We start from the raw sequence: 21,995 nt of genomic DNA, 5'->3' as shown, positions 1-21,995 counted from the left end.
ACTGTACAGTGATGAACACAAATATCGATCAACTTCATCACAATAATGAACATAACAGTGAACAATCATCCTTTAAACACAGTACTATAATGTGATGTTTGGTATAAACTTCTCAGAATACTGTGTAAGATTTTCATAGCTGTTGCACTGAAAAGTTGGGAGATATTTTTGTCCATAGTTGTACACATGGTAACTAAAAGTATTGCATAAGGCTGTCCAGTGCTTTTTGTAATGCTTCATGCAACTTTCACCATAGTACGCAACTTACCATGAATGCATTCTTCATTCATGGTGTCATACCGTTTTATACAGTACATAATTCACATGATAGTTTGTTTACCATGAGTACAATAACAGTGACAGCAAAGAAGTCACAGGTCAGTACTCACCTGGTATGAACCACAAACTTCACACACGTCCAAGTCATACAGCGGATATATCTCCCACATGGTCATGTTGAAGCGTTCTGTCAACACCAGGGAAAGCCAGAGTTACATGAGGCCTATCACATGCACCTCTAAACCTCAAAAAGCAACTCTTAAACTTTAGGTTTTGTCATATGGTTCTGCATTTCATCATCATTACCATCATCATGTTATGGTTGCATGATTTCAATGAGCTTTAGTTATGCAAAAGAAATGTGCTCCTTGGTTACTAGTCAAATCAGCCCTCCAATCTCACTACATCAGATATCAAATGAGCTGAAACAGGTTAGAGATCTTCCTTAGGTTAGAACAAGGCCACTATAATGCCTAACTCACCTGGCTGGTAGAGGTCATACACTCGGGCCATGTTGTAGCGAGAATGATTGGCCACCGGATGCCATCGTTCGACTTCGTAGGTTAAGCATGTTTCTTTTTCATCCAGCTGAATAGGGAAATCATTATCATCATCATCATCATCATGATCAACACTGTGAACATCATCATCATCATCATCATCATCATTTGGACTTTTGAAAACTCTTATTTCTTTCAATCCATACTATGACAACATGAAAAGCCATTTAGCCTCTTCAGTATAAGAATGCCATCCAGAGATGATAAATAAAACAGGTTGTTAGTAACACAAATGACAGAAAAATCCTTGTCATAGTGAAGAAGTTAACACAAATTTTGTTCAATCCCTTCATTCACTGTGGTCCTTCTTTAGATGGATAAAATTGCTTCTTTTGTAACCAGAACAAAATAATAAATGTGTTCTTGCAGTGAGGATGCTATAAGAAGTTCAGTATGGCTTGCACCTTCATCTATGAAAGTTATCAGCTGAACCCCTTACATCCAAACTGAATATTACATAGGAACTCAGTATCATACAAAAAGAAAGATTGTTTGCCTTACACAACAGCATTGTTTATTCTGGCTGCCCTTGACCAGCAAAATCTTAGTTAGTTCAAGAACAGTATATGATGCACAGTTCAGTATTCATAATAAAATATGCTGTAAAATACATCACCTGTTACACATGAATCATGTGAAGAAACAAAGGGAGAGTTAAAGGGTAATTTCAAATATACAAGTTCCTCATTATGAAATGCCTTTTTAAAACTTTCTTTCTACTACGACAACAGTAAATTTACAGAAAAACTTGTAAACGTACATTGTTCCCTGACTTGCCAGTGTCTGCCCAATTTACAGAACAAGTTGTATAGAAAAATTCAGCCTGCAGTCCACTAGGGTATGTCCAGATTAACCCAGGGTCACAATAACAGCAAATTGAATCTAATGGTACTCACATGATTGAAGAAGAATTTGACTTGCGTATCTGTCCTGAGCGCCCAGCGAAGGTTCCTAACAGTGCGAGAGTTGACGAGGTCTATGAGGGCGTCCTGCATGATGTAATAACCCGAGGGTAAGTGAACCTCAACCACAGCTACTCCACTCGTTGGTGCTTCCTCCAAGTATGTCCAGCTGAGTACAATAAGGGTCATATTCTTGTCAGCTTAGGAGGCTTTCCAGTATTTCTTTCTTAATAATTATTTTATATATAACAACTCACTACTTTCTTGAATATTATGTTGTATCTTTTTCATCCACTTATACAATCATACAAAAAATAAAGTACAAGAATAAAAAATTCTCTCCCTAGTGCCTGCCAAACTGAAATATTTTACATCACGAACAACCTGCCCTCCAGCTTTCCCTTCCTCATTTACAGGGTACAGTCAGTATTGCAAATGATGGCCCATCATTTACTCACTCACTGAAGTGCTGCCTTCAGGAGATGAGTGAAAAGACAAATGGTTTCTTGAATACCAGGAAACCATGTACTATGCTTGATGGTAACCATAAAACCAAATGATGTCTGTCTGGTGGTTTAGTGGGTATAGACACTCTGTTGCTCATATAATACCACTCATGGTTGGGTGAGACTCATCATTCTTGCCTCAAATGTCATGACTAAGTAGCACAGCCCTGGGCCTTTATGTTCCTGGTGGGGCAAAAAGGATCAAATGATAGGTGAATGGATGGCAAATGATGGCACCTGGTGGTCTATCCATGCATTAACCAATCCTTTATTGACCCATTATGAGTGCAGGATCCATGATTAGGCTACACAGTCCAGAACACTGAAGGGGAGAGTGACCAGTTGTTTGTCCCTTGGATTTAGACACTCATGGGCCACATTCAAGCTGAAGTGCCTTAATTCAACAGAAAAACAGGCATCTACTTAATGAATATATGGCTACCATTCCACATACAGTATTACAGTAAATCGTTTCTCAGGTTAGAGAAAATCATTTGGCTTGTCACTCAGTGATGAGTCAACTGAAGGTAGCAGTGTATCAAGTGACTGGCTGGCTGGCACCTCCATCTTGAAAACCCATATAAAAATGACAGCTCTGATGTATGCGTAAGTTTGATCACCAAGATCCAGAAGGTTTCTAAATGTTATGTCATCAAGGGAAGTAGGCTATCATCTACTCAAAAATTACAGAAATAGGAGCCTCAGGCTGTTATGTCTTGATGAGTGTATTGTGGGTCTGAGTGTTACTGTACCATTTCATCCTCCCACTCCACTCACCTCTGACATGTGGTGATACTGAGGTGAGAGTTGTTTCGGCCTTGGAACTGTTGCTTGACAGTGAAGTGGAAGGAATCAACTGGCGGGTAGTCAATCTGGGTAATATAGTCCACTCCATAGCTGTAATCCAGTTGCACCAATGCTTGCCCTGATCCATGGCCTATCACACTAACATGACCCCACACTTGGTCAATCTGTTATTGATGGAATAAAAATATAGCATTAAGATGAGCTACAGACATAGCAATCTCACCCATGCATTTTTTTGTGGGTAATTGTTTTACTAGTACTTTGTCCAGTAAATCTATATTACATGAAAAAAAGGGAATGACAGTATAGTACAACATTTTAGGGTCACAACAATCAAAGTACTGTACAAAACAAAGCAGATCCACAAGGGGTTGGAACCTGTGGCAATTATTTGATCTTTTTGAAGAGTGAACTTGCAATTTTCTGATATATTCAGTGAGTGGATTTGTACTAGAGTCTTCCTCACAGTGCAATATGTTGCTCTTTAATTCCAGCATGTGCAAAACTAAACTTCAAACACCTTGAATCCTCAAACACCTGGAGCCAAGTGTAAAGTACAGTACATGTACTATACTGTATAATGTAACAAGCATCATTTTCATTCATCATTCAATCCTGTGTTGCCCCATGAGTAGCATAGGAGCCCGGGGCTAAGCAAGGTGGCCCTGACATTTAAGATGAGAGTGACCAGCCTTATTCATCCCTATGTGGCATTATTAAACCCGAACCACCCCTTGGATAAAAACCCTCCCAGGCTTAATCTGAATGGAGTGCCTTAATTACCCACCAAACCACCAGGCACCATAATTTGGTTATATGGTTACAACCCAGCATAGTAAAAGGTTTCCTGGTGTACAGGACACCATTTGGCTCATAATGTAACTCCTTCCTAAATTTTGTGGGTTCATATAAAGCATCATTTATTACTACTGGATACTACGAAAGTCTATGTGAGCACAGTGGATGAGATGAGAGGAGAGAGGGATACCAACATGCAGTGGAGCAATGGTGTGGTGAGGTATCTGAATGAGGATTGTGTGAGTTGGAGGGAATGTAGCCTGATGGCAGAGGATAGGGTGATACAAGGACAATATGTTCATGGCTACCCTCTTTGGGATTTGGATATCTGGTTATAGATAGCCAGGTAGAAAAACCAACAGACAGATAGATAGCTTGACAGATGAACAGATATTCCATGCACTTTCTTCTCAAAAACCTACTCACATCAAAAGATCTGAGGGCGGCCAAGTCCTGTGTGCTGTCGATATGGACATCGATGGTGAAGTTAGGGTTGGCTGAGTGTTCAAGTGTGATGCGCATATCAGTCACATCACGCAGGCGAGCCCGATAACTATACTCTACTAAGGCCTCCATGGCAGCCACACTGTCCTAAAATTAATGAGAAACAGGCATAACCAGAAGGAAAAGTCTAGAGATACACATCACATTACAATAAAGAAAATGTACCTTTTAAATTGTGAGAGGCAAAGAACAAGGAATAAGTTAATAAACATGCTATAGTAGTTAAACAATAAAGAAAATATAAAAGTTATGAGAGGATGAGAGCTGGGAATGTAAGGACAAATAGGGTATAGCAATTCAAAGGACCAAGGAAGCTGTGACATCCATTCAGAGACCAAACCTCTTCATTTTTCCCTGTATCATGCCATGGGGAAAGACACTGGTTCAACCCCGGTGAGGCACTGTTTACCAAAAAGGGGCACTGGTTTCATGGTTTATGTACAGAACTAAACTGTATCTGAAGGACAGCTCAACAGAAGCAGCTGCTTACTTGTAGTCATCAGGTTTGCTCACCCAGACAGACTGGGGTTAAGCAACAATATTAACATAAAGAAGAACCTATAAGTCATGAGAGACTAAAGACATGGTAAGGCAATTGAAGATGATACATACTCTAGTACCAGAAATTACTGTAGATTCATGAGACTCATTTGTCCAATGGATTAACAGAAATTCCTCTGAAAACTGCACTGTTATCATTAGGATCCATCTGGAATTAATGGGAACAATGAAGAGCATGATCTGTTAATCTTTCAAGCTTCAGCAGACTTTTGAATAAGATAGGTTGGATGTAGTCTTAAATAAACCTCTTCACCATCTGTGTTATAAAAAATTATCCTGTAAATTAAGGTAAAAACATCATCATCAGACTGAATGAGAGAAGAATAAAACTAAGACAGAAAGGTACTTGTAAAATATCACATACCAAGGTTGAAATAAGTCCACCATCAAGCTCCCTCATGACAGCAAGGAACCTAACAATGTTCTCCTGGATGATGCCAATTCCTTCCCTGGCTACATAAACAAGCAGGGCATAGGCTGTTGTCTCTACGGCATGTGCATCCCACTTCTGATCATCTTTAGGTTTGATGAAAGGCTTCTGACTGTCCTCATGCACAATTTTGTTGAGTTCCACAGGCTCCCTTGACCAGTAGATCTTATTGCCTGTGGATGAGTAGAAGAAGGAGTTTATTTAATGACTTGTGGTGGACATTACCAAGAAGTGAAGTACTGTAGGTGGGCTATTGAGTCAGTGCATGGGAGAAAAAAAAAAATGGCTTCTGGCTGACCTCACACATAACTGCTGAATTTCACAGCCTCTAGGACAATTTTCTTTCCACCTTCCAGATGTGCAGAGTACCCCTATATTAAAAGCTGGCAAAAAAAAAAGTGGCAATATGCTACAGGTCTCCTACTAATGTGATCAAAGAGCCAACCATACTGCCAATCACAAGAACACTGTAATAATCAAATTCCTTTAATGGAAGTATAAGTTTGCAATAAGTAAGGAAAAACTTAGGACTAATTAAAGTGCAATTAATTTTCCGTGGACGTGGCAAACCTTCAGTAAAGTATGCTACAATTTGGCGACAAGTTTCTAAAATAAATACAAGAATACTGTGAACGAAAAAAACAACACAAGACAATGCAAGGAAAGGATGAAGATGAACTCTCATGCCCACAGAAGTTAATCTATGTTATAATTACAGGAATACACTAGATTGTTTTTGTCTCACCTATTTTCCTTTTCATTTTGTCAAGTTTGCTGAAGGCAGCCTCCTTCTTGCCTGAATCTGACTTGGTGAGTGCCCAAGCCACCAATGCCACATCATATGGGTCAGTAAGAGTGTCCAGTTCACGTTCCAAGTAGCTGCAAATGCAGGTGCTGGTAAGTATTCACAGTTTTGTACCCTAAATAAAGAGGTTTTAGTATGACCAACTTTCCCTATACTGTACTAGGAGATTGAGGGAGCACTTGCACCACTGGTAACTATCACTCCAAGCAAATAAGCTAGTGAAAGAACTGTCTCAAAACAACTAGTGTCAATGATACAAATACTGAAACTTCATTGTACTTAGAAATTACATTATTGTATAAACTGCCAAAGAAGTTCTGCCAAATCTACATGAGACTGTGTTGGAAAGTGATGCTGGAGTTGAGACCATCTCCAAGTTAAGGTAGCCCACCACTCCCTCTTACAGTACACCATTTTGTTATCCTGAGATCCATAATAAATACCCTGTACTTGTTATAATCATCATCGTCAACCAATCCTTTATTATCCTATCAGTAACATAAAGGTCCAAGGGTAATCAACTTGAGTTAAGGTAGCCCACCACTCCCTCTTACAGTACACCATCCTGCTATCCTGAGATCCACAATAAATACCCTGTACTTGTTATAATCATCATCGTCAACCAATCCTTTATTATCCTATAAGTAACATAAAGGTCCAAGGGTAATCAACTTGAGTTAAGGTAGCCCACCACTCCCTCTTACAGTACACCATCTTGCTATCCTGAGATCCACAATAAATACCCTGTACTTGTTATAATCATTATCGTCAACCAATCCTTTATTATCCTCTCAGTAACATAAAGGTCCAAGGGTAATCAACTTGATCTGGACACTTTAGCAATAATGCCCAGCCATTTCTTGGATTGGAATCCTCACTGGCCACATCCAGTGGGAGTGCCATAACCCACTATGCCAACAGGTGTCTGTTTGCTGGCTATATGGTTACCATCCAAGAAAGTAAATGGTTTCCTGGGTTACAAGAAACTGTTTATAAAGGAGCCCTGGACAATTTCCAAGATAAACAACTATCCATATCAGTTAACTACTGTATTAGCACAGATTCATTTTGTTTTCTGTTCTGTTGCATCCCTCATCCCACTTCAAGTCCTTGGTCATGCTAGTCACAAGCTAAACTCCCCTGAATATATGGCCTTACCACATTCTCAGCCTATCTAAGCTTAAAATGGGTTGTGGAAAGTGTTAAGAATATATGGAGTAGATAGGAAGTTGTTGAATGCTGTGAAGAGTATGTACAATGGTGCGAAGGCTGCAGTGCGTGTGGATGGTGAACTAAGTGAATTTTTCTCTTTGAAAGTTGGTTTGAAACAGGGATGTGTCATGTCTCCTTGGTTGTTCAATCTGTACATGGATGGGGTAATAAAAGAGGTACAAGGTAGGGTAGTGGATGTTGGAGTGGCCTTGGTGAGAGAGGATAGTGTTTGGAAACTCCCTGTACTGTTGTTTGCAGATGATACCGTGTTGTTGAGTGAAGACGAAGGGGAGCTGCAAGGCTTGGTGGATGAGTTTGAGAGAGTGTGTAAGAAACGGAATCTAAAGGTGAATGTAGGGAAGAGTAAAGTGATGGTCTTTGAGAGAGGTGAAGTTAGTGAATGTACAGCGAGGTTGGATAGTGAGGAATTGGAAAATGTGAGTACGTTTAAGTACTTGGGTAGTGTGATGAGTAAGGATGGAGGTTTGGAGGGTGAAGTGCTTGAAAGGGTACAGCAGGGAAGAAAGGTTGCTGGTTCTTTGAAAGCAGTGATAAGAAACAGGGAAGTGAGCATGGAAGTGAAAAAGTTACTACATGACAGTATTGTGATACCACTTCTAACGTACGGAAGTGAAGCTTGGACATTGTTGGAAGGACACAAGTCAAGAGTGAGAGCAGTGGAAATGAGTTATTTAAGAGGAGCCTGTGGAGTCACGTGGAGAGACAGGCTGACAAATGAGGATATAAAGGAGCGTTGTGGTGTTGATGTGGATGTGATAGGAAGCGTTATGAGGAACACACTGAGGTGGTTTGGCCATGTGGAGAGGATGGAGGGTGAAAGACTGACGAAGAGAGTGTATGTGAGTGAGGTGGAGGGGGGAAGAGGGAGGGGGAGGCCGAGGATGAGATGGAGGGATGGGGTGGAGAGGTATATGAGAGAGGGGGGTGTGAGTTGCGAGCAGGGCAGTGAAATGGCGGGGGACAGGGCGACTTGGAGGCGATTTGTTTGTGGCCACCCCAAACAGGATTGAGGCGTCTGGCAATAGATAGATAGATAGATAGATGGGTCACCAAGACCACCACAAAATGCAAGTGGTGCTGGCAGGGATAATCTTTTCCTTATGGGTGTCCCACTGAACAAAGGCAGTGAGAAAAATCTACTGGTTAAACTCCAAGGAGTGAAGTCCAAGCTCTATTACACATATTTAGCAAAAGCTTGTTCAGTGAGAACTGCATTAGATCCCATGAAAGACTTACAGCAATACTGTAGGTGGCATGGGAGACTATGTAGTGCTTCATCCTTATTGGTGTATTTTACCTCTTCTGCCTTAACATTCTCTTATATGTTATTTATATTCTTAATACAGTATCAATACAGTTCACATCAGTAATACAAAAGACGATATTGAGGTGTAATGTGCATAATAAATTACTCAGGAAGAGATGCTGAGATCTCCAAAGCCACAATAATGTCTCTTATTTACATCCAGCAAGAGGCATGAGAAATGTGTGCAGACCTACTTGACGGCGTTGGCCTTTGCAATGCTGGCCTTGCTACGTGTGTCCCCATACAAGCCTGGTAGAATCTGAGCCAGTGTAAACACCACCTGGGCTGTTAATGACACATTCTTGTATCCGTCACGGGCCAGCAAACTGGCGGGCTGAGGTAGAAAGAAAATATCAGTATACAAAGGACCAGTTTAGCCCCTTCAATCCAGGTGATGTCATTTTCATTTTATTATTCCCACCTTCTGATAATTTTATTCAGTCCAGGAGAAATTGACCAACTCTAGGGGTTAGATAAAGTCTTCAATAATCCCTTCATTACTAGAGGTCTTTCCTAAGTTGTATATAATTGACAGTCCATCAGCCAGAAAACAAGAATTGGAGTGAAGGGGTTAAGAGACTGGTAAGCTAAAGCAAGACTGGAAATATCAAGAAGAGTACCAACCTCTTCTTGTTTCCATAGGGGCACTGTTTGTCTTCATTTTACTCAGGCTCCCATTTGATGAATTTGTTCAAGTCGGGAAGGACCTCCATTAGCAAAAGGGTTAGAGGTGGCTACATCTACCCCCTCCAAATCATAAAGTCCCTCCTATGATTATTAACATCAACTGGAGATAGCAGGAATACAGTATAGAGTAGTACTGAATTCAAGGGGCACGGTAAACTGATGTACGTATGGAAATGGCAAAAGTAAATTATTCTCCTCTTGTTTCCATGATAGGAGGAAACTGTTTGCATCATACATAATAATCATCATCATTATCATCACCATAAACATCACCATCATCATCCACTTTCCATAACTAATATTTTTTGTCTCTCCCTCTCTTATGACTTTCCAAATTAATCTAGTAAGAGAACTATGCATGCAGTGAAATTTTTTTTTTGTGACAGAACCTTTGGCTCTGTCATGGTAATTTATAGTCAATTCCATTTTACCCCCTTGAAAGTGTAGCACAACTCTTGGCTACAATAGTGAAGTACAGTATATTTAAGGATAAATGACCTGCCAAATCCCTCTGGTGGTATTATATAAATGAAAAAATTTACTTAACTCTTGGGGATCAAATCTATGCAAGACCTGAACTCCCAATGGGGCATTGCAACCATTAAACCACCAGGCTCTATGGCACTTTTCAAAACAGATGCACCTGATGATTAGTTTGCTTGCCCCAGATGATATTCACCAGAGGGAAGCTCCAAGAAATAGTTTGGTAACAACATTATGGTTCAGTTTGGAAATGGTGGTGTGGGGGATCAAATTCCCTGGCTTCTTTTTTGACCTGGTTCCAGAAACTTCTAAATAAATTGGACAGCAATTAGGATGTATATTATATATGGACATTATTACCCCTTTTATTTGCTAAGTACAGTAAATGGTTGGGGTGACTTGGTGGAAGAGCAGTCTGACAGCATATGACAAGGTGACATGGATTTTGGAATCTGCATATAGTAAGACAGATCTGAATGGGATTGTCCAAGCTGTATTAAGTCAACATTTGGTAACCTGAAAAATAATAAAGGGCACAAATTATGGGAAAAAGTGTGGAGATCCTTTTAACCCTTTATCTAAAAGTACAGATGACAATACTGTGCATGTCTGGTATCTACTACTTGCATAAGACACAGCACACACAAGCATATGCAGACTAACCGTGGGATTAGCCTTGGAGTCAAGAGGGTGAGTGTAGTTTGGAGTCTCCGTGAATGCACCCAGGTTGTTTTGGTATTGCAGAAGCCAGGTGGTGGCATTATTGATTACCAATGGGTCGATGTAGATCAGGTTCTCCCAGTCCTGGACAATGAAATAATGGATTAATACACAGGCTACAGGCAAGCTTCCAAGGCAGGCAGAGGGAAGGTCGGTCTCTCCATAAAACAGAAGTAAATTTAAATCTTCTTAAATTTCACCTGAGTATACTGTACATTATGACTAAACATCATGAACAAATACATATGCAACATCATACTGAAATTGATTACCATACTTTAACAGATTCTGAGACAGAAAAAAGTAACAAAATACCTAAAAATGATAATTAAACAAAGATGTTTTTGCAAGGCCAGAGAATAGAGACACTCATTTGGATGAGTAATTATGATGCCATGTTTCACCACAACCAGGCAAATAGTGGGATCAAAAGGAATTGTCATTTGAATATAGTTTGTTGGCAAAGCTAGGCTGGTGGCACTGTACAAAGTAAAGTTCCTGGGGACAGAATAATGTTGATAAGAAACACACATAAGCACAATTTTTTCATCCCATAAAGAACCAAACTTCTTTTGTGGTTCATAAAACATAGGCAGAAAGGCATCAAACCTGAAAGGTGGCAAGCCAGAGTGTCCTCAACGAATATGCAGTGAGCCACACACTGGGTTCAGATTCTGGCCACATTCTGAAGGCTCCAGTCTCATCCTGATAGCGTACCAGAGCTGCATATTGTACATTCACTGCTGACAGCACCTGCAGGAGAAATTATAATACAAGTACTGTACTATACAGTCATTCTTAACCTTTTTGGCTAAGAATTACCTATTCTGCATTTCCTATTAACTACAGTAAGGCAGTTTCATTATGGCCAAGAGAAACCTAATGCACCAAAAATATTAAAATAATGTGATTAACACTGCATGTAAGAGATGAGTATGACGAGTACTGCATCTCTCTTTTAACTTGGCAGCTGATGGATTGGTTGTGAGCTGAGAAGACAATTAAGCACACTTACAATGAATGGAGAATCATGAGACTAGGCTAACTAGATGAGATGCATATGAGTGAGGTGAAAGGGAAGAAGGAGAGCAAGGATAAAATGAAGGGATGAAAAGAAGTATATAAATGAGGGTGGTGTAACTTGGAGGGAGGGCAGTCTGAAGGTGTAGGACAGGGTGACATGGAGGCAATCCAATTTGCTTGTGGCCAACCCTATAAGCTTACAACATCTGGCTACAGATGGACTGATAGACACAGATAAATACAGACAGATAGAGACACAGATAGGTATATGAGGAGAGTCTGAGAGGTAAGTCAATGAACTCAGAAATCTTGAATGATGAGTGAAATGATGTGTGACCCACTTCAATAGGCACTCTACTGACGGCATAACCATTCCTCGTTCTTGGGCCTACCCACCTCATTTCTTAGTGGGAATAATGTCAGGATAATAGTTATATTATATGAACACCACATGGCCAAAACAAATGGAAGATTTCTTACTAATACATAGCTAACAAACAGCACCAGGAAAGAGAAGTCAGCCCAACTTCACAACAGAATTTCACACACACACACACACACACACACACACACACACACACACACACACACACACACATATATATATATATATATATATATATATATATATATATATATATATATATATAGTATATAAATTTTTCTGAAAATATATAGATCCATCCAAGTATCTATCATCTAATTCTTTACTGCCCCATCAGGAGCATAAAAACCCAGGGGTTAAGCTATTTACTCCAGAATTTTAAGGCAAAAGTGACCAGTCTCTCCCTTGAGTGGCATTATGTAGGCAATAAACCTCAACCAGTTTTTGAATTTAAATCCTTATGGGCCACATCCAACTGGAGCACATTACCTACAAGACCAGTATGCATCCATTTGCTGGTTACTAGAACAGTATATGGTTACCATTTGTCACGGTACATGATCCTGTGCATTAGAAAAAACCACCTACAGTGTACAGTCTCTTGTAGGTAGTGTTTTATTGAGTAAATAGATGGTAAGCACCCCCAATTTTACAGAAAAAACCAAAATTATATGTGCAACAGTACTTAAACTCTCACCTTGAATGTGAGACCTGGCTCAATCTGGTTGGTAAGCCTGAGATAATGAAGTGTCCAAAGGTTAGCTGCAAAATTAAAGGCAGCTGTCTCAGCACCCATCACCTCCAGCCCAAGCAGTGAGGCACTCCCCACTGGAATCTCAGGGAAAGCAGGGCCCACCACATCACCTAGCAAATGCACACAAACATAAGTTAATCCCTTCTATCCAATGATTTTCTTCAACTTAGGGAGGCAAATCAGGTTGTGTTGTAAAGGGGTTAATGGAGACTGTTTCTAATCCTGTCACTAAAAATGGTTTCCTTAGTTGATAAACAGTCTGGCAGTACTTTAAAAAAATGGATTCAAGGGATTATGGTGAGAGGTAACCATGCAAGGACATGAGCTGGTATAGACTGCTGGACATTCAGTGTGCAGTATGGTAATAAGGTAAATGGAAATGGTAACAACCAATCTTATTTTCCTAACTTCAAGGTGATGATGCCTGAGGCTAAGCTATCTTAGTCCAGTACGTTTAAAGGCGGATACTGTACCTAATCTACTTTCCTTGGTGGCATTATGAGATAAAAAATCCTCCAGTTACCTTTTGGGGATTGAACCTAAGCAAGGCCATCAATCCAACAGGGGTTTTCTAAACACTTGACCATTAGGCAACAAGGAAGGGAGTAAAAAAGACAGTAGCATAGGGTCAGTAAGGGAGAGATTAGAGACCACAGCTAAAGTCTATGAAATGAAAAAAAAAAATATCCAGCATAACAGGAGCTATCACTGATGGGAATGGTGAGGCATCAGTTAGCTGTGGAGAACCATTTCTTTTTTATTATTCTTGCTATGTCCTGACAATTTTACTATACTTAATTTAGCCAAGACTGCATGGACTGCACGGGTTAGGTAAAGCCTTCATTGACCCTGTCATTATCAGATATCTCACCCTACACTGAATATAGCCAGTAATAGTTTGAGAGCAACAATAATAAACTAATAAAATAAGTCACCAGCTTAAAGATGTTAGGGGATCCCAAACTGTCTACTATATCTGCAAAAGAAACTAAAGGGCTTACCAGTAATGGAGATGTGTCCGCTGGGAGTGTCATAAATATAGCGGCGCTTGAGGGAATAGGGGATGATGGGAGACTGGTCAAGGTCAATATCCAAAAAGTCATACACCAGTGCTCGGTTCTTGAGATCCAACAGAATCGACGTGTGCTTCCCGATGCTCACACCCTGTCGTAAAAGTAGGGTACAGTATAATCTTTGACAGCCACACTTATCCATTATTAATGCCAAGTGGATATTTATCATTTCTGAATAATACAAAGCTATATTAAACACAATGAAAAAAATGTTCCCAAAACAACATTACTGGTTTAATTATGGAATTTAAAGGTATTTAAAGCTCTAAGTTACTGTACTATGTATTGAAATCATAGAATAAGCATAAGGGAGATAAATTTACTCCTGTTGTCATTAACAGGATATCAACTACCATTATGCAAGTACTGTACAATGATAGCTCTGCCCCATTCATCACTGCCAGGCAATACAGTTGTCAGTCCTGTAATGTGGGTTTTCATGATGCAAATTTTGTTTTGCACAATGTCAGTAGAAATATAAGAACCTCTTTTTAAAACTGCTCTCTTGGTTCCACCTCACAGGTCTAAAACCATATGCACATTCTCATTAAAGCAAACAAAGGAGAAAAAAAAAAATCTCAGCTGTGCACTTCACATAAACCCATCAGTTTTAAAATGTGGGTGTCAAACCCTTATCATGTGCTCCTCTACATATAATTCATCCAACTAACTCAATACCCTGACAATTCCTTAGCATTATCAACTTTCATATCATAATGTCTCATGACATATTGAAAAGAAATGTAAGACACCAAGCTGACCTCTGGTATAACATCAATGGTGATGGTGTCCATGTCCTTCATCATCATTGTAGAACCATACACTGACACTTCCACAGACCCCTTCCTGGTGAACACAATGGGGATGTGGACATCACGTGATTCGCCAGGATCAAGCTGACAAAATAATCTTCATTAGAATCTAAAAAATGTCATATATTTTAAGAAGAAACAGCCATTCTAAACTGAACATTTTTCTGTTCCTGATATTTTAAGGTGATTAATATGTCCTATTCTGCCACACACACACACACACACAAAGCATGACCTGAAGACAGGCTACCCGAACTAAGAATATTATGGGGCAGGCGGCAAATATAGGAGTACTATGCTTAAAATTAAGACAATAACTGGCTAAATAAGGGCAAAGGTGTTTAGGATCTCCAGGCTGATGTATGTCTCCATTTGGTCTTACTCGGACAATGTGCTGATGCTCTTTAGTGGTAGTCCTAGACTGGTATAATGTAACCACACTACCAAGACAAAGTGGAGATCTGGGGACTCAGAATGTGTATATACCGAGTCCATGCATGAATTAGCAGGCAACTTTTAATTAGAAGAGAGCCTATCTTGCCACAACCCTACCCTAACAACATGCTGATACTCCTCAGTGACATTTCTGGACTTGTATGAAGTAACAACACCAAGCTCTACTTTTTTTTTTTAATGCTACTTGACTAGAAGAGAGCCCATCCTCCTATGGGCTTACCCAAACAATGTGCTGATGTTCTCCAGCAGCAGTCCTAGGCGCATATGAAGTAACAACACCGTTCTCCTCCACCACGACAGAGCGGTAGTCTGCGGAGTCAGGGAGTGTCACCAGAACTCCAACTTTGCTTAAGTGGAAATTAAAGATGCATGCCCGAAGCCCCACCTGCTCCCACTGACGAGCTACCTTCGGTCCCTCCAAAGTCAACATAAATGGTCCAGCAGAATCAAACTGAAAGAACAGAAAAACAGAGAAAAGGTAACAAATTCACTTCCTCACCATCAAATTCTTCCTGTCTCCCTTCTTCCTTATCATCTAATTTTTCCTCCGTTACTCCCCATCTATGTGTGGGGTCAAACTGAAGGAACAGGGCAACAGAGAATAGGTAACAAATTCATTTCCTCATCAACTGATTCTTCCTGTCTCCTTCCAACTTGGCAGCACGCCCCACCAAATTTTGGTGCTTTCCTTATCATTACCAGTGCACACTGATAATATTACTGTATACAATAAATGAAATGAAACAATACAGTACTGTAGGCACAAGTGGAGTTAAGATTACATGACTTTACACTGAGCCTATACAGTACTATACTGTACTGCAATATCTATCCATCACCTAATCCTTTATTGTTTTATCAGAAGCATAGGATCCTTGGGCTAGGTTGCTTAGTCCAGATATTTAAGGTGACAGTGACCAGTTGCTTGCCTCTGAGTGGTACCTACCGTATGTGCTTTGTAAACCAGTAAACCTTGACCACCTCTTACATGTCAATTCTAATGGGCTATATCCTGTTAGAGTGCCTTAACCAACAAGATCATCAGGTCTCCATAGTGTGCACAAAATATACAACACCTGTATCTTCTCCTCCAGGATGCCTAGTCCAAGTTCCTTTCCCACGGCGAACATAGACACGACCCAGGTCTGTGGTCGCTTGGGTATGGGGAAGACCTGTATCTCTGTGCCCAGGCCCCGCACATCCAGCCAAGCCCAGTCCCCATCACCAGCATCATAGAACCGGTTTAAGCGACTCAGGCGGTGAAGGCGGAACTGTCGTAATGGGTCAATGTTCACTGGACCTGAGGAGAAATGAGACAGAATGATCATGTGATGAGATATTATGAGAAGACATGAAGAAGCAAAATTAGCTGAGGAAAAGAAAAAAGCTGAGACAGAAGGCAAGTGATGAGAAGTCAAGAGGAGGCATGAAGGAGTCAAATGGATTTTGGGTCACTCATTTTTCTCTTTACAGTATTTCTTTTGGGGGGGAAAAAAAAAAAATTCAAAATCTTACACCGTCTGATGGTTACAAGGGTAGTGTGATGAGTAAGGTTGGAAGTTTGGAGGATGAAGAGCTTGAAAGCGTACATCAAGGAAGAAAGGTTGCTGGCTCTTTGAAAGCAGTGATAAGAAATAGGGACGTGAACATGGAAGTTAAAAAAAAATAAAAAATAAAAAGTCGCTGCATGACAGTATTGCGAAACCAACTCACATATGGAAGTGAAGCTTGGACCTTGTTGGAAGAACACAAATCAAGAGTGAGAACAGTGGAAATGAGCTGGCCTACAGTATTTGAAAGGAACATGTGGAGTTACATGGAGAGAAAGACTGACAAATTAGGAAGTAAAGAAACATTGTGATGTGGATGTGACGGAAAGCACTAGAAGAAATACACTGAGGTGGTTTGGCCACGTCGAGAGGATAAAGAGTGAGAGACTAACTAGGAGAGTGGACTGTATTCGAGCGAGGTGAAGGGTTGGGAGGGAGAGGGAGGCCGAGGATGAGATGGAGGGACGGAGTGGAAGGGTATATGAATGAGGGGTGTGTGAGGTGTGGGGAGGGCAGTGAAATGGCGGGGGACAGGGCAACATGGAGGTGATTTGTCTGTGCCCACCCCTTGCAGGACTGAGATGTCTGGCAATAAATAGATAGATAGATAGATAGATAGAAAAAAAATGTAAATGGTGAAAAAATGAAAGAACAGTACAAGCTAATATGGAGCCTTATTCCATTCTGCAATAACAATGTACATGCAGTCCTCACCATAAGTAAGGGATGAGTTTTAAAAACTCACAGTTCATTGCATACAACTGCTACAGTAGGCTACTATAAACTGGGGGAAACTGACAAATCAACTCTACAGCTGGCAATGAAACTTCAACTACTTCAGTCCAATGACATATTGTATTATCTTATTCTTGCTACCTTCAGATGATGTAATGCAATTTAGGGGATACCTCCTGTACTGAAAAGGTAACTGTATATATAAACTCTCCAGTCTGAATTATCTCTCCTAAACAGAATACAGCATAATTGTCTGATGGTAAAATATAACCTATAAAACACATCCCTGGACTGAAGAGGTCAACACACAATTTTAAAAATATATTTTAGTATGGACTTAGTAACAAGGACAAGCAAAAAAAAAAAGGGGGGGGGGAGTTATCTATAATGAGGACTGCCTGAATATACTGTAGGTGGTACTCACAGCCAGCCTCATCGGAATGGTCAGGACACTGGTACTCTCCATCGCACCTCTCAATTCGGGAGTAGCAACCTCCAGTCAGGCACTTCGCTTGATCCACACCACATTCAGGGGCATCTTTTGGGAGGAGAGAAGATAGACAGTTTGAGAATAAAATAACATGACAAAGTGTTGGAATTAGGGTAAGGAATGAGATGAAGGAGTGAAGCTGCAGTTGCACTTGACAGTGATACTGAAGAGTCCAACATAATCACCAGCTTTTCATCTTGCCTTCTGCCTGTGTTAATCCAGCCATTCATTGGTACTCATGGCCTGGGGATCAGGTTAAAATGTTTTGCCTGGGCAAGTGCCCTGTGAGTGAGTGAAAGTAAGGGAAGTCTGCAGTATCTTGGATTATTTAGGTAGAATAATGTATAAATACAGTATTGATACACAGAGTCTTGTTTCATAATAACGAGGATATAACAAAATATTACTGGAAAAAAAATAAATAATCCATCCATCCATCATCCAATCCTATGTTGCCCCATGATGGGTGTAGGAGCCTGGGGCTAGGCAAGTTGGTCCTGACATTTAAGATGAGTGAAAAAAAAAAATAATAATACCTGGTAATAATAATAATGACAATAATACTAATCTATCTATCTATCTATCTATCTATTGCCAGACGCCTCAATCCTGTTTGGGGTGGCCACAAACAAATCGCCTCCATGTCATCCTGTCCCCTGCCATTTTACTGCTCTGCTCACAACTCACACCCCCCTCTCTCATATACCTCTCCACCCCATCCCTCCATCTCATCCTCGGCCTCCCCCTCCCTCTTTCCCCCTCCACCTCACTCACATACACTCTCTTCGCAGTCTTTCACCCTCCATCCTCTCCACATGGCCAAACCACCTCAGTGTGTTCCTCATAACACTTCCTATCACATCCACATCCACACCACAACGCTCCTTTATATCCTCATTCATCAGCCTGTCTCTCCATGTGACTCCACAGGCTCCTCTTAAATAACTCATTTCCACTGCTCTTACTCTTGACTTGTGTCCTTCCAACAACGTCCAAGCTTCACTTCCATACGTTAGAGTTGGTATCACAATACTGTCATGTAGTAACTTTTTCACTTCCATGCTCACTTCCCTGTTTCTTATCACTGCTTTCAAAGAACCAGCAACCTTTCTTCCCTGCTGTACCCTTTCAAGCACTTCACCCTCCAAACCTCCATCCTTACTCATCACACTACCCAAGTACTTAAACATACTCACATTTTCCAATTCCTCACCATCCAACCTTGCTGTTCATTCACTGACTTCACCTCTCTCAAAGACCATCACTTTACTCTTCCCTACAGTCACCTTTAGATTCCGTTTCTTGCATACTCTCCCAAACTAATCCATCAAGCCTTGCAGCTCCTCTTTGTCTTCACTCAACAACACAGTATCATCTGCAAACAACAGTACAGGGAGTTTCCAAACACTATCCTCTCTCACCAGGGCCACTCCAACATCCACTACCCTACCTTGTACCTCTTTTATTACCCCATCCATGAACAGATTGAACAATCATGGAGACATGACACATCCCTGTTTCAACCCAACCTCCAAAGAGAAAAATTCACTTAGTTCACCATCCACACGCACTGCAGCCTTAGCACCATCATACATACTCTTCACAGCATTCAACAACTTTCCATCTACTCCATATATTCTTAATACTTTCCACAATCTTGTCATATGCTTTCTCCAAATCCATGAAAGCTGCATAAAACTTCTTTCCCTTCTCTAGAAACTTTTCCACTAAAGATCTAAGAATGAATATCTGATCTACACAACCTCTTCCCTTCCTAAAGCCTCCCTGTTCTTCTCCAACTAATTCCTCTGTTCTTTCTCTAACTCTGTCAATAAGTATCCTACCATACACTTTTCCTATTATACTAAGAAGACAAATGCCCCTATGATTACCACACACTTCTTTTTCCCCTTTTCCTTTGTACAAGGGAATAATTATACCTGACTTCCAATCCTCCGGGACTCTACCTTCCTCCCAGGCCAATCTGCACATCTTCCACATCCATTCTACTACTATCTCTCCCCCATGCTTCAGCATTTCACCACACACTCCATCAATTCCTGGGGCTTTACTCATTTTGACTTTCTTCATTGCTTCCACAACTTCTATCCTACTGATTTCTTCCTGTCTTCTCACCTCTCTCCTTCTCCCAGCCATTCCCCAGCCACTTATACTCACATTACTTCCATCCTGTATGTTCAACAATTCCTTAAAGTGTTCTCTCCATCTGCTCACTTTTTCTCCCTTCTCCACTAGTAATCTACCATTTTTATCTTTCACTCCCCTGCTAACCTCACTTCCACCCTGTCTTACTCTCTTCACCTCTTTCCAGAACATCTCCTTACAGTCCCTCCACTTTACACTCAAATTCCTTCCAAATTCCTCATCCACTCTCTTCTTACTCTCTCTTACTAATTTTTTCACCTCTCTCTTTCTTTCTACATATAACTCTCTCTTCCGCCTCTCAACTTCTTCCACGCCCCTACTTCTCATCCATTCATTGTACGCTGTTCCTTGCACCCCCCTCCGTCTTCTCTTCCTCCCACACACCACATCACATGCTGCACATATTTCTTCTGTAAATCTCCTGCACACACCTTCCACGTCCCCCATCTGCTCCAATTCATATTTGCCCAATCGTTCCTCCACTTCTCTCTTATACTTTGCCTTTTTCTCATCCTCTTGTAACCTTTCCACTCTCCTTGCAACTACTCTTTCCTCTCGACTTTCCCTTCTTCTATTCCTCCATCTTACTGTACTTGTATCCTAATTCTGGCCACCACCAAGTAGTGGTCAGAAAGTCCACTCCCCCAACCTCTGTAAGCTCTTGCATCCATTACACATCTTTGCATCCTTTCATCCACACACACATAATCAATCATTGCCTTCCTTTCATTCAGGTCACCACCCACCCTTCTCATCACTCGCCATGTATACCTGTGGATCATTTTATGCCTGAAGAGGGTACTGGCTATCACCAACCCCCTCCCAGCACAAATGTCCACTACTACTACTAATAAAAATAATTACCCACTAAACCACCAGGTGCCACAGTTTAGTTATATGGTTACCACCCAGCACAGTATATGGTTTCTTGGTGTACAGAAAACCATTTGGCTTGTCACTCCGTGCAGAGTCACCCACAGGCAGAAGGAAGAGGAAGGAAAGAAGGACTGAAATACATAAAAGGAAGGATGGAAGAGAGGATAGGGCAGCCACCCGAGAGCAACACTACATCAAGTGGGTAATTGGTGAGTGCCCCCATCTACCATGACATAATAATACGGTACTACAGTAACTTCTCAGTTATCCGTTGCAATTCAGCCAAGCTCTACGCCAGTTAAAGCAAAAAGCCCAATATTGCATATTCAGTGCAACATTCAGTTTTGAACCAGATATAGTATTGTGATGCTGTCCGTCTCGACCCTCTATCCTAAAAACTTTACCATGAGTAAAAGATGAAAAATAAGCATATAAAAACAATACAGTAATGATACATTACAGTAATACAGTATTGTGCATAATGTACTATTGTGTGTACTGTACTCACCCAGTGCTGGCATCGATGGGAAGAAACAGCACTGGGGGTTTCCACTCATAAACAATGCAGCACACAGTACAGCACAGAGGTACTTTAACAATAACAATAGAGCACTAGGACATGAGCACTGACATGCCATTAGGTTTGCAGTACAATATAGTACAGTAGGTTGAACACAGGACATCACAGAGTTAGTCAAAGCACCGGGGTTTTGTGACTGCATGGTTAGAAAGGCAGGAATGTGCAGGCATGTCTTGACTCTACAACATCCATGGGTGAGAATGAGAGTGAGGCGGCATTCTTGGCTCACAGGATAAGCCACACCCATGATGGATTCTGATTGGCCGGTCCATAGCTGGCATTTTCATTGGCTCCTGAGTTTCAGACTTCCCCTGGCACCAGTTGGCTACTGCTTATGAGCCGGCTGAAACCCCTCAACGCCGGATATTGCACTGGACTGCTGGTTACATTCCATTTCAGGGCCAGATGTTGTATAAAAATTTCTGGATATTGCTTTAATAGAGACAAGAGCTGCACTGAATATTGCGTTGGGCCGGATGTTGTGATGACAGATAATTGAGAGTTTACAGTAATA

At 40.9% G+C, this 21,995-nt stretch overlaps 1 protein-coding gene across 1 annotated transcript in view; it reads right to left on the bottom strand.

Annotated features, from left to right (window-relative positions):
• The window catches only part of LOC145393024 (CD109 antigen-like), a 150,721-nt gene that overhangs the window by 90,925 nt on the left and 37,801 nt on the right, over positions 1–21,995 (bottom strand). Inside the window, exons 12-27 of the mRNA XM_080267348.1 lie at positions 17,794–17,907; positions 16,161–16,384; positions 15,305–15,535; positions 14,578–14,712; positions 13,745–13,907; positions 12,687–12,853; positions 11,191–11,334; positions 10,525–10,665; positions 8,886–9,025; positions 6,093–6,226; positions 5,282–5,520; positions 4,279–4,443; positions 3,025–3,218; positions 1,736–1,910; positions 762–867; positions 390–466 (exon numbers count right to left, since the gene is read on the bottom strand). Coding sequence (XP_080123474.1) covers positions 390–466; positions 762–867; positions 1,736–1,910; positions 3,025–3,218; positions 4,279–4,443; positions 5,282–5,520; positions 6,093–6,226; positions 8,886–9,025; positions 10,525–10,665; positions 11,191–11,334; positions 12,687–12,853; positions 13,745–13,907; positions 14,578–14,712; positions 15,305–15,535; positions 16,161–16,384; positions 17,794–17,907 — 2,549 coding nt within the window. The remainder of the gene's footprint in view (positions 1–389; positions 467–761; positions 868–1,735; positions 1,911–3,024; positions 3,219–4,278; positions 4,444–5,281; positions 5,521–6,092; positions 6,227–8,885; positions 9,026–10,524; positions 10,666–11,190; positions 11,335–12,686; positions 12,854–13,744; positions 13,908–14,577; positions 14,713–15,304; positions 15,536–16,160; positions 16,385–17,793; positions 17,908–21,995) is intronic.

The sequence above is a fragment of the Coenobita brevimanus genome, chromosome 23 (genome assembly GCF_032717465.1).
Source record: "Coenobita brevimanus isolate Jiangsu-jjx chromosome 23, ASM3271746v2, whole genome shotgun sequence".
Classification (NCBI taxonomy): Eukaryota; Metazoa; Arthropoda; class Malacostraca; order Decapoda; family Coenobitidae; genus Coenobita; species Coenobita brevimanus.
This window is presented reverse-complemented; position numbering and strand designations above follow the sequence as displayed.